Below are 13,081 nucleotides of genomic sequence, written 5' to 3' on the forward strand. Positions count from 1 at the left end.
CTTGAGGTAGGTATTATATTTCCTCTTTCACGATGATGACTTAGGTGCAGATAAGATAGAGACTTGCTCAAGGCTTTGCCATGAGAAAATGGCCAAGGCAGCATTTGGACACCCACCTGTCTTCACTCCCAAATAGCTTAACCATTAGAGGGTGGCTCCCTGCACTGAGGTCAACTTGCCCCGCTGGAGAAACTCACCAACTAGACTGGTGGGTATCATCAAAAATCCGATGCTTTGCAAACTCACCGGGGCCTTCCTTGCAGCCGAGTGATTATTGTATTCATGTCCTATGACCAAATAACGCTTTTCATCAAAACAGTTACTCTGAACTTTGTTTCCTTTCTTCAACACCGCTGCTTCTCACTGGCCCCTTTTCTAGTTGAAAAAACAGAGGCCCTCCTATGTGAGTTCCCTCCTCCACAACTCAGAATTCCTCTGCTCCTTCCCACGTTTTTCCTTTCCTTTTCCCTGTTCCCTGAACAGCTGCTCCTCTGTGTCAGGCCAGCTCCGTTCCGCCCTCTCCTGCGTCCGCGGGGGCCCGGCTTCGTTCATTATTCCCTTTCGGCCTTGCATCTTTCAACTCTGCCTCCACACATGAGCCTTGCCTTCTGCCTGCAGACACAGCCTGGTCTCCCTAATCACCTCCCACCCAAATCCTTCTCCCGACTCTGATAAACCTTGCAAAGATGCAGTATCTTTTCACATCCACGAAATCCTTAGCTCTTTGTTGAAGAGAACTTAAAGCTTTTTTTTTTTTTTTTTTTCGGTACGCGGGCCTCTCACCGCTGTGGCCTCTCCCGTTGTGGAGCACAGGCTCCGGATGCGCAGGCTCGGTGGCCATGGCTCACGGGCCCAACCGCTCCGCGGCATGTGGGATCCTCCCAGACCGGGGCACGAACCCGTGTCCCCTGCATCGGCAGGCGGACTCTCAACCACTGCGCCACCAGGGAAGCCCAAAGCATTTGTTCTTAACATTGAACCTTTCGTGATCCATGTTCCATAATTTCCCTAACCACTTAACCTCTGTCCTGCTGAAACAAAAGAATAAATAGAATACATGCATATGATGAGAAAATGTTTTAGGAACTATAAAAAGTTACACTACACCAAGAGAAAATTTATCCTCCAACTAAGCCAGACAGAGAAAGACATATAATACCATATGATATCGCTTATATGTGGAATCTAAAAAAAAAAAAAAAGGATACAAATGAACTTATATACCAAAGAGAAATAAACCCACAGACATAGAAAACAAATTTATGGTTACCAAAGGGGGAAGGGGAGGAGGGATAAATTAGCAGTTTGGGATTAACATATACACACTACTACATATAAAACAGATAACCAACAAGGACCTACTGTATAGCACAGGGAACTCTACTCAATATTTTGTAATAACCTATAAGGGAAAAGAATATGATAAAAACCTGATATATATGTATATATAACTGAATCACTTTGCTGTCCACCTGAAATTAACACAACATTGTAAATGAACTATACTCCAATAAAAAAAATAAATAAAATTGAAAAAAATAAAAGTAACCATTCTTGATAGTATCTTTGAGATCTTTCGGGAAAAAAAAGTAAATTTCCTTTTTTTTTTTTTTACCAAGTTTACTCAAAAAATTGTATCATCCTTATATTTCTAAATTATATTTCCTTTCCTGTATGTTGCTCTTTGCCCCCACCACGTACAGTATCTTGTAGATCTTTCCTCTATCAGAACCTACAGACCTGCTTCACTTCTTTTTACACGTGTCTAAGCCCATGGCCAGGCTGTATAATGGTGTAACTCGTTCACTATTTCTGTCTTATTTGGTTGTTCTCTTACCCTTTTAGAGTCTGGCTCTCGCACAAACCACTGTTCCCTCTTGAAGACTGGTCTCAAACACTCCATTAGTAGTAATGTTCTTTCTCTTGTTCTTTTCCACTGCTCTGCAGTAGAAACACAAGAATAGCCAACCCTCCCTCTAGGGGAAAGAAAAAGTCCCTTAAATTTGATTCTCCCAACATCTCTTTTCTTATTGTTTAGGAACTACCCTTCCTTCTTGTGGGTAGGTATTATATTTCCTCTTTCAGATCTTTAAAGCTCAGTTTTAAAGATCTTTATAAAGATCTTTAAAGCTCAGTTCTCGGCCCCTTTTGCTCATCTAATCGGATCATCACTCACACACAGACAGCACTAACTATTCCTCCGATGACAAACAGTCTCAAACCAAGATCTCCTGCCTCATCGCCTATGTGAAGACCTCATCCAACATTTCCTCCGGCTCGATGGATAATACCATCACGCAACTATGTGTTGCGCTAACATCTCAAATTTGTCATCTGATTGATGAATTCACCATTCTTATCTCTTCAGATACTTTCTTTTCTTGAATTCCCTTTCTCTAGTAATGACATCACCAGAGACCAGGCTTGAGACGGAGAGTCATCTTTCCTCTTCTTTCCATCGACCCCTTCCCCAGACCACTGACACGCCTTACTGATCGGATCCCCAGTGCCTCTCACATCTCCGTTTCAACGGGAGGCACCCACATTGCACAGTCTCATCTTACCTGGTACCGAGGCCCCAGTCTTTGTTCACCCTGAACCACTTTACACATGGATTACTCTCTCCAAACACGGTTCTGGCACTGACCTTTCAATAACTCTCTAGTAGCTGTGAGTTCACTCCAACAGGGACTTTCCTTACAGCTCAAGACACTTTCTGCTCTGCCCCATTCTATTTTTCAACTGCTTTTGCCCATTTCTCATCCATAGGGACCCTACTCTTTGGCTAAATCTGACTACAGGCATAACTCAAAGATATTATAGGTTCAGTTCCAGACCACTACAATAAAGCAAATATCGTAATAAAGTGAGTCACACAAATTGTTTGCTTTTCCAGTTAGAAGTTATGTTTACACTATACTGTAGCCTGTTAAGCGTGCAATAGTATTATGTCTGAACAAAACAATGGATATACCTTAACTAGAAAATACTTTATTGCTAAAACATGGTAGCCATCATCTGACAACACAAGGTGGCCACAAACCTTCCATTTGTAAAAAAAAAAAAGCAGTATCTGCGAAGCTCAAGAAAGCAAAACACAATAAAGTGAGGTCTGCCCATATCCATTTTTTTCAAGTAGAACTTGTACTTCAGTAGACTTCTTTTTGTTCAGACTTGCTTTCACTGAAAGGTTCTCTCCTCTAATATTTGTTTTAATTCTAACCATTCTTCCAAGATTGACAGTAAAGATAATCTATTCTATAAAATATATTTCTTTTAATTAATTAATTTATTTATTTTTGGCTGTGTTGGGTCTTCATTGCCACACGCGGGCTTTCTCTAGTTGAGGCGAGTGGTGGCTACTCTTCGTTGCAGTGCACGGGCTTCTCACTGCAGTGGCTTCTCTTATCGAGGAGCACGGGCTCTAGGCGCACAGGCTTCAGTAGTTGTGGCATGCGGGCTCAGTAGTTGTGGCTCGCGGGCTCTAGAGCGCAGGCTCAGTAGCTGTGGTGCACGGGCTTAGTTGCTCCGCGGCATGTGGGACCTTCCGGGACCAGGGCTCGAACCCGTGTGCCCTGCATTGGCAGGCGGACTCTCAACCACTGCGCCACCAGGGAAGCCCCAAAAATATTTCTTGATAATGCACATTCACGTGTTTTATTCTTCCTTCTGAGTAAAGTTGCCAGATCAAGCAAATACAAATACGACATAGTTAAATCTGAATTTCAGATCAAGAATGAATAACTTTAGTAGAAGTATTTCTCATGCCATATTTGGGACATGCTTATGCTAAAATGCATTCACTGTTGATCTGAAATTCAAATGTAACTAAGGGTTCTGTATTTTATCTGGTAAGTCTACCTTCAGACTGCAAAAAGAACTGTGTTTTTTCCCATCAGATACGAAGACCAAGGTAAAATGAGAACTAGAGTCAAAAAGCAGGATTTGAACTCCAGTCCTTGAGAAAATGACTTCACTTTCATTTTCTATTCTGGAAATTGAAGATATAAACTCTAACTTTGAATGTACTAACACGTGGAAAGATGGGGCCTGTGAATTCACATTTTTAGCGAGTACCCTGGGTTCCTCTGATGCTGATGAACACATTGGTCCGTCACTTATTCACTGTGTCTGTGCTTAGTTCCGAAGTATTTAACGAACGAAATCCCATCACGTCCAGTAAGGTCAATGATGTTCTTGAAGATGGTAGTAAGAAAAGGTATACACTTACAATGGAATAAAAATTAGGTAATAAAAAGATTGAAAGTAGTAAGAAAATTATAAACGTTGCACATATGCATGGGTTGAATTGATTCACAGTAAGAGTGATTCTGAAGGACAAAGCAAGTCATGCAATTTGTGGGAAGTGCTGTTTATGTAATGGAAAACAATCAGCAGGAGATGAAGAAAAATGCTGGGTAAAATAGAAAAAAAATGTGCTTTACATCATGGCTAGAAGATTAGCATTGATGCCAGTTGCCTCATGTTAGTTTAGAAGAATCTAGAAGTCTATTGAGAACTTAAAGATATTATGGTTCAAAGTCGCAGATCGTTCTATGGGTTCAAGGTACCATTCAGGTCCACACAGCCTGAAAGAGAATGGTCCAAATTACCAGTGCAGTCTGTGCATCTTCTGAGGAGTTCCCTAACCCTATGAGGATCACAAAGAATGTGTATTCCCAGAATCCACATTGTTCCCCTATGGATGAAAGCAGTGTACTTGGGGAAAAGATGTAGAATGGAGTGTTAGTAAGGAGACGAGAAATACCTAATTTTCAGACGTAAGGACACATTTGGGTCATTCTTTGATAGAAATGATTCTGGGAAGCATCCAGCTTAGACTTTAACCTAGCACCTGGCACAGAATAGATGATTATTAAAAACTATCTCCTTACTTCCCCCTCTTCTCAAATCCTTTATTATCTTCTACCTTGTATTGAAGTTGTGGGGAAGAAGCCTTTCTTACTGTTTCCTTCACACTTCACTGGGCCAGGACTATTTATATAGAATAATTGTGCAATAAATATCTACTACATGAATGAGTTAAAATAAATATAAAGAAGCAAAGTCTTTATTTTCACCTTAACAATAAAAGGCTCCGTGCAGAGTTAGCAGGAAGATGTAAGACCATAATAACAAGTATGAATTGAACATCTAATACATACTAGGCACAGTGGTAAACGCCACAAGCATAAGGGTGAACAAGATCCTATACCATCTACCAGATGGCAGGAATTATGTCTAGCAGAGAGGGAATCCAGCCTGGGATAAAGGCAATGAACATATGATGTAGAAATAGGGAAACTGCTTGATACTGAGCCAATTACAGGAGTAACTAACTCAGACTTGGGGGCTGGGGGGAAGATGGTGAATGCTTTGCAGAAGTGAGACCCAAGCCAAAACCTGGAGGAAGGATAAATTCAACAGGTTAAGATTAGGGGGAGAGAAAGTTTTCTGGCAGAAGTAACAGAACGTATAAGGAAGTTTATGCCAATATGGGCCCAGGGTATTCGGACAACTAAGAATCTTTGTTTGGCTGAAGAATACGAGAAACGGTGAGAGGGTAGGAAGGAAAATACCTAATGATTCAGCGGCTTGAGAGAAGCTGATACGCTTAAGAAAAGCCATCTCAGACCAGATGACAAACATTAAGTACTTTGGACTTTATCTTAAAAATAATGGTCAGCTAACGAAAAGGCTTAAACACAGAGGTCATGTGACCAGAACTGATGTTTTCAAAAGATCAGATAAATTGATGTCAGCCAAGATTGGATATAGGAAGCAATGGTAGAAATCCTGGTTAGGAAGAAAGGTGGCCTGAACTTTAAAACATTTTTGTCTGGGACACCCCTTTCTTTTCACTTGGTTTTTCTCTTACTACAACTGGCTGTTACTTTTCTGTCTCCTCTGCAGTGACTTCTGACCTTCTCTACATCTAAACGTTGATGTCCTCCAGCGCTGAGTCCTCAGATACCTTCTCTATTCACACTCATTATTCGGTGATCTCATTCAGCCTAATGGCTTTAAGTATCATCTGGACAGTGACAAGCCCCAGATTTATGTCACCAGCCAGGACTCTCCTCTGACCTCCAGACTCATATATTCAGCTGCCTGTTTAACCTCTCCATTTAGATGTTTAAGAAGTATCTCAAATCTAGCATTTATAACAATGAACTCTTGAGTCTCCCTCCAGATGTGCTAAACCAAGTTCTCCCCAGATCGGTAATGGCAAGTCCATCCTTCCAGTTGCGTAGCCCAAATTCTGGAATCATCCCTAATGCTTTTCCTTCTCTCAAACTCTATATCCAATCCACCCAGCAAATCCTTTTGACTGCCTTCAAAAGATATCCATAATGGCCCGTTTCTACAATTTCCAATGCATTCTGTCTGGCCCAAGCCACAGTCATCTTGAATCTAAGTTATTATAATAGCCTGGGTATTATAAACAGCCTAGATTATTTTAATAGATTATTGTTACAATAGATCATTGTAACAGGTTTTCTTGCTTCTGCTCTGGTTCCCTGTATGTTTACACTCAACACAGCAGGTAGAGTTTATCCTTGAAAATATTCACTATGAATAAACACCCTCAATGGCTTTCCATCTCGCTCACATGAAAGGTCAAAGTCCTTACGATGGCCTATGATACGCTTGGCGGTTTTTCCCTGTGCCCCACTTCTTTGACCTGAGCTATTATGACTCTTCCCTTTGCCGCTCTGCTCCAGATACCTGCCCTAATTGTTCCTCGGATACAAGCTCCCGCCACACAGCCTTGGCATCCTGCTGTTCCCTTGGCCTGGAATGTTCTCCTCTCAGATATCTAGAATGTTTTTGTCCTTGTTTTTTTTTCAGGCCTCTTCTTAAACGTGGTTTTATTACAGAGACCTTCTCTGAACACCTTATACAAAAAAGCAACACTCCCTCCATCCCCGCCTGAGCCCGTCATCCTGCGTTATTCCTCTTCACAACACGTCACCACCTCCACAGCACTGAGCACTCTTATTTTCCGGTTTTTTCCATCTCCCCTCACTGTAAGCTTTGTGGGAGCAGCACTCTTATTTTCCGGTTTTTTCCATCTCCCCTCACTGTAAGCTTTGTGGGAGCAGAAACTCTGCTCTGTATCTGTCTGGCTCAGGTGTTGATTCTCCACCACCTAGAACATGTCCTAGCCCATGGGAAGCACTTGATGAACAGCTGCTGAATGAATGGGGGGATGGGTACGCAAGAGGGAAAAGGGGGAGAGTCAGTGAACTTGATCTGTGTAGGTGGCAGAATGGTTAGACGGTAGTGATTCATTGGGTACTGAGCTGGAGAAGGGAGAGGAAGAAGACGGGGGTCTAGGAGGCTGTCCAAGTGTGGGACCCCGCTGGGTTAAAGGCGTAGTATTCACTGAACTAGAGAAGATGGGAAGAGGCCTGGGTTAAAAACAGGGACAGAAAAGGACACATTCAATTTTGAAAAAGCTGAGATTCAGGTTATTGGGAGACATTCAACCGGCGAAGTCCTGGAGGTAACTGACTCTAGAACGATTAATGGGATTCGTGTGTAGCGTGCGTTTCTATTAAGTCACAAAACAACTACGTGGAAAGGAGATGGAGAAAAAAATATGTTCTGAGTTATTTTCTAGGGGGAAGCTGAATCCTTTTCATCCCTAAGGTGAACTTACTGAAGCAGTCGCTCCTTGGGGGCTCACAGCCCTTCAGACAGCCGCATTCCCCAAGCCTCCAGGAGTCTGTCTGCACATGACCATCCATCTTTCAGCCTGACTCTGGGGGTACCTGTTTGCCATTCAGAACCTACTATATTTTACTGTACGTCCTGACATTGTTACACAACATTTATTGAAAGCGCATTTGCTGGTAATGAAGTTTCTATTAACTATGATTAAATCTCCTAAAACACCTGAAGATAATTTAAGATGTGCAGAAGCAGAAAATGAAACATTCGGTTTAGTACATTAGGAAACGTAATTGATTAAATTATCTCATTTACAGTAAGTGCTTTCAGGAGCGATGCTGTGCACATATTTCCCCCCGTTTGTCATTAAGATTTGCCAACAGGCATCTTAAGATTTCACTTTCTTTTCACACCTCCCCGCAACTCAAAGCCGGATCCTCAGCCCGCCTCACACGGATCTGCCCGGGAGGCTCCGAGGGATGGTTTCCATCCAACCAGCCTGGCAGAGGATCATGTGCACAGCTATATATAGGAGCAGGTTGTTTCTCAATTATCTTCATAATTGACTTTGATTTCGCATCAGTGATGATTCATGGAATCTTCAGCGAAGCCCCTCTCTTTCAACGAACGACCGCAGCCCGCCTTCATATAACGCACTCCTAACCGTGCAGCCTCCAGAACCCGGATCCGATGCCTCTGGGAGCCTTTTGCAATCACATTGATTCTGTTAAGGTTTTATTTTTAGGAAATCACAAATTAAAACAGTTTAAGCGATTCCGTGGCAGTATCCAGCAATTAAGCATGGTGTAGAGGAGCGAGAACCCCAAGCAAAACCTCATTCACGAGTCCCCGAGGACCAGAACTAGCTACTGTGGGGCTTATGGCTGGAATGTACCCAAATTTGTACCCAAATTAGAATGGCACAGGACTCACAAACTAAGCGTGAAATTAATGTTCAAAAAACACACATGCATTTCTGAGGAACTCTCCCATTGGCCGCCACATGGATACCCATAATCTTGCTTGGGTGGCACACGGGGGCTAGCGGAGGGTGAGGGCTCTGTGACCAGGAAGCCCTGGGGGACCACTTACTCCAGCAGTCCCTCTGCGGCCTTGGCCCAGACACAAGCCGAACACTCAGTGCCCCCTTGTCTCCTCCACCCTCTCATGCGTGCGCACGCGCACACCCCCCGATCAGGCTTCCCCACCTTCAGTCTTCCCATGAGCTCCAAATCCGGCATGCATGACTCCGGAGGGCCACTGCCTAAGTCCCAATAACGACTTTATGGGCAGCAGACAGCAGGGAAAACAAGAAGGTTTGTTTCTGTTGTTCTGTAAAGTTCTCAGGCTCCAGAAGTCATGGCATCTTTCTATCTCAAGCCTGCCCGAAGCAACATCTGAAGTATGAACATCACAGCTTTACTGCATCTTTCTCTCATGTCACCTGACCCCCATCCCAAGGCACCGATCTCTGTCTATTTTCACAGGGTCTTAATTCTTTCAAAGAAGGTGGTTAATCGAAGCTGTTAACGCTCCCATGCTATTTGAATTTTAATACCCTAGGATTTAAGGATCAAAAGCCATTCATTTTCGACCAAAACAGGAGATACTGGTCAAGAACGTCTTTCACAAGCTTTACAAACCAAACTGGCTAGGGAGCTCTCTCTTTCTACCATTGCTAAGAGCTGCAATGCGGATGCCCTTCTATACGGAGTCTGACGTCTATATGATACCGTGGTATACTTTACACATTTCTGAGAATCATTGGGGGAACATATGAAAATGTAGATTCTCAGGAGCTGCCCCCGCACTGGGTGTTCAAATTAATCTGTTCTATTCTGAGGGGGGGCATATTTAACAAGCTCCCACCATAACTCAAGATTTTGATGCATGTGGTCGCTTATCTAAGTTTCGAGAACTATTTTTCTAAGAAAAATAGTTCTCAGTCCAAGCTGCACATTGAAATCACCTGAGGAGCTTTTAATACTAGGGATTCCTGTGTTCTAAATCCCCTCTTCCCATTTTGATTTCACTGGGGTACAGCCTGGGAGTTGGGATTTATAAACGGCCTCCGGTGGCCCTCAATTTCAGCCGGGGTTGAACACCCTGGGGTTGAATGCCGAGCTGCCAATCATTCAAGCTGTGCTCTGTCCCCCAAATCTACTGGATGCGTAAGATGGAGAGAAGGCAAAGGCCTCTCCAGGAAGCAAGCCAGTGGACAGAGACCTCGAGCCAGCACCCACCCACTAGGTTCAATTCCTGGCCTTTTCACTGTGGAATACTGGTTCTTCGTCTACCCAGTTGCCATGGATTTCAGGGTTCTTCTCTTAGGCGCCCCCTGCCCCCTCCCAGGTGGAGAGTCTTGGAATCAGGCTATTGCCCAAGGCTGCTCTCATGAAAGCCTGTACTGACAAATAGTTATTAATTTTAATGAGATAAATCTCCTCAGATATAAGAGTCCTAGATGACATTTGCAGGTAAATGGACTGCTCTCGGCAGGCGGAATCAAGAGGAGAGATTTACTTTTACTCTGAAGGATGGGAGGGGGTGTGCATGTTTCTGTTCCATTTAAACCTCTGATATGTGACTCCAAACCCAATGAGAAGCCCCCCGAAAGCCCTGGATCTTTCGAAGGAACTTCAATTCTCTTTGGCTCCTAAACAAATACAACAGCAAAAATATGAGAATAAGTGATATTCACAAGAGGAAGAATAACTTACTTTGGGGTTTTATTTCATGAAGAGGTTTTTTATCTAAAAGAAAGAAAGAGAAAAAAAGAAAGTTGCATTTAATAATTTACACGGAACAGATATATTTCCTATATCCCTTTACGTCTACCTCCATAAAGGAAACATTTTCTCTCTTTCTGCAGACAATACGGGTTATGTTACTCATATTTATCCTTTTCATTCTAATTTAAAAATTTTTTCTCTTTTGCAATATTTTTCTAGCATGACTGCTTCACTCCTTCCAAAAAAAAAAAATCCCTCAGGCTTACTGGTTTCTTTCTCTTGCATTTGTTAGATTCTTATCGGCATGATGAGAGCAGTGAGCTTGTCGCCTGTCCGTTTTTCATCTACAGCCAGAAGACTGCTCAGGTAAGGGATGCTATTTCACTATATATGATGATAGAAAAATGAACCATGAATAAATATTTAAAGGGATCCTGCACTGGTTTGCAGTTCTCATGGTCTGGATAAAATGTTCCAAACTCTGCTTTTCTTCCGTTCTCGTTGGGTATAGGTGCTACGGTATTGTGAGCGTGTTGAAGGTTTATTTTTAAGAAATCACACTTTTTTGTTTCAGATCTTGATCATCTGTTAAAATGGGGATGATCTCTCTTAACGGAAAGGTGTCCTTTTTAATCGTGCTGTTGAGCAGGGCAGCGGCCGGATGAGACGGATACAGAGAAAAGACACTTGGTCTTTTCTAAAGCAAGTTAGACATTCTTATCCATTCTCTTCATGGCTGGCCGTTCATCCACCATCCCCTGCCGTCTTTCATCACCAAATATTTTGCAATCATCTTGCAAATCACCTGGAGACGTGGTGCCCGTGGCTTGCTTTGTCTTACACCACAGTCCCTCCGCTAACCTTTCCTCCCGCCCCTGGTCCCATCCCAGGCCAACACAACTCCACCACCGTGCAGAAACCTGGGAAGACCAGGTCTGACACCGTGTCAAATTCCAGGGGATTTGCAGGGCGCACCATCCCTCTCATTCGCGGCTTCTTAGGGTGTAGATGGAACACAGTCCGACTACAAGCACGGGGGCTGTTGCTAAGGATTCACAGACTCCCATAAGGCAGGGGACCTTGAAAAGTCACCTCGTGTAGCCTCCTTCCTCTCTTTGCCTGAAGGCGAGCCAAGCGGGGTGAGATCCTGTCATTTTGGATTATGTTTTTAACTGAATCAAATCTCGCACAGTACACATTTGAGAACTTCATAAATATTACCTGGCTGACTGCACCGTAACCCCTCCCAGGCAGACAGACACAGCTAGGTTCCGAATCCTTCACGGAATATCTCTTAGCCTAATCCACTCTCTGCACTTAATACTGATTTTGACAGAAAACCCTTGCCGTGTGCTTTAGATACAACTCTTGTGTGTTCTGCCATCTGATTTGTGATGGAAGTAGCTTATAAAAGTTGTGTGTAAATCACACTTTTGCAAAGGGGCCACTATTGTTTTTTTTTTACAATGAGGGCAAGTTAACAGGCAAAGGGTAATATCTGACAAATCTTTCTTTAAAAAAGAAATCCTCATAAAATATAATAATCTGTTCAAGTTGATATGATCATATTCAGATTCTTACAGTCAGGTTTCTTAAAACCAAAACCTTGCATTTCCCTTACTGCACAGATTCAATGCCATACTAGTTTCCTTAGAGCAGGTGGTACCGCCCAAAGTCCAGATGCTAATGCACTGAAGAACTAGAACAAAACGACTTTGGTGGTTTTAACCTGACTTCAGTTTTTGCTTATTGTACGCTCTAAGCATTTGGCATGGGCAGAGCCATGCTGGCAGGCCAAGGCTAAGACATCTGAGACTGATGCATTGCTAGGACAACACAAAGAGACGTGCAGAACATCTGTTTAGAACTCTGGCTGAGCTTAACAGTATTTTCTTCCTTCTAAACCACAGGAACGAAGATTATGCCAGGTAGGAAAATGAAACTCCATTAAAAACAGGTGAGATGTATAACTACTCCTCAGAAAAACAAATCGAATAGAGCCAAGATGTGAAAAAACTGGGGTAGTAGAGTTCTACCCGGTACAGCTTGAAAAAAAGACAGAGTGAATGGAGCTGAAAATCCCAGGGCTAAAGTCCCCAGATAGAGGGCGGGGGCCACATGGATGCACAGAGCAGCAGAAGAGGGCATCCTCCGCTCTGACCTGATGACACCCAGCTCCGGCGTCGTCATCACTGACACGGATTAGTGCAGACTCTCAGGATCAGAAATGGATTTAAATCTTGGATTGTCTTCATCTACCTCTGTGACCTCAGTGTTCCCCACAGTAAAATGGGAATAAAAATGTCCTTGAAGCTTGGTCCCGGGGGGTTAAACATGATAACCATGAAGTCACGCAGCATCGGGCTAGCACGTGTTCAGCCATCAATAAGTAGCAGCTGATGAATAAAAACTTGAACATGTTATGAATATGATCATCATACTTGTTCAGAGGACGACTCATGTGCTACTGCGTGGAGACAAGGCACAGCTCCAAATCAGCAATTCCAGTGAATTTCAGGGGTCCTTGAACGGGAGTTAAGAAACAAGTGCCTAATCCTGTCCTCTGCTTGCTGACCCCAAGGGCAAGTCGAGACTTCCCTTTCCTGCCATGTAAAGAAGACCCCTGTGCTACCCTGCTTTCACTCCTATAAATCTTTAGAATAACTACCAAA

The 13,081-nt window shown here is 43.2% G+C and overlaps 1 protein-coding gene across 2 annotated transcripts in view; it reads right to left on the reverse strand.

The window, feature by feature from the left end:
* The window catches only part of UNC5D (unc-5 netrin receptor D), a 597,176-nt gene that overhangs the window by 83,517 nt on the left and 500,578 nt on the right, over positions 1-13,081 (reverse strand). Inside the window, exon 8 of one of the 2 annotated variants that reach the window (XM_065899868.1) lies at positions 10,398-10,430. The exons of the other annotated variant lie outside the window; for it this stretch is intronic. Coding sequence (XP_065755940.1) covers positions 10,398-10,430 — 33 coding nt within the window. The remainder of the gene's footprint in view (positions 1-10,397; positions 10,431-13,081) is intronic. 2 annotated transcript variants of the gene reach the window in all.

Source organism: Phocoena phocoena, chromosome 21 (genome assembly GCF_963924675.1).
Source record: "Phocoena phocoena chromosome 21, mPhoPho1.1, whole genome shotgun sequence".
NCBI classification, from domain to species: Eukaryota; Metazoa; Chordata; class Mammalia; order Artiodactyla; family Phocoenidae; genus Phocoena; species Phocoena phocoena.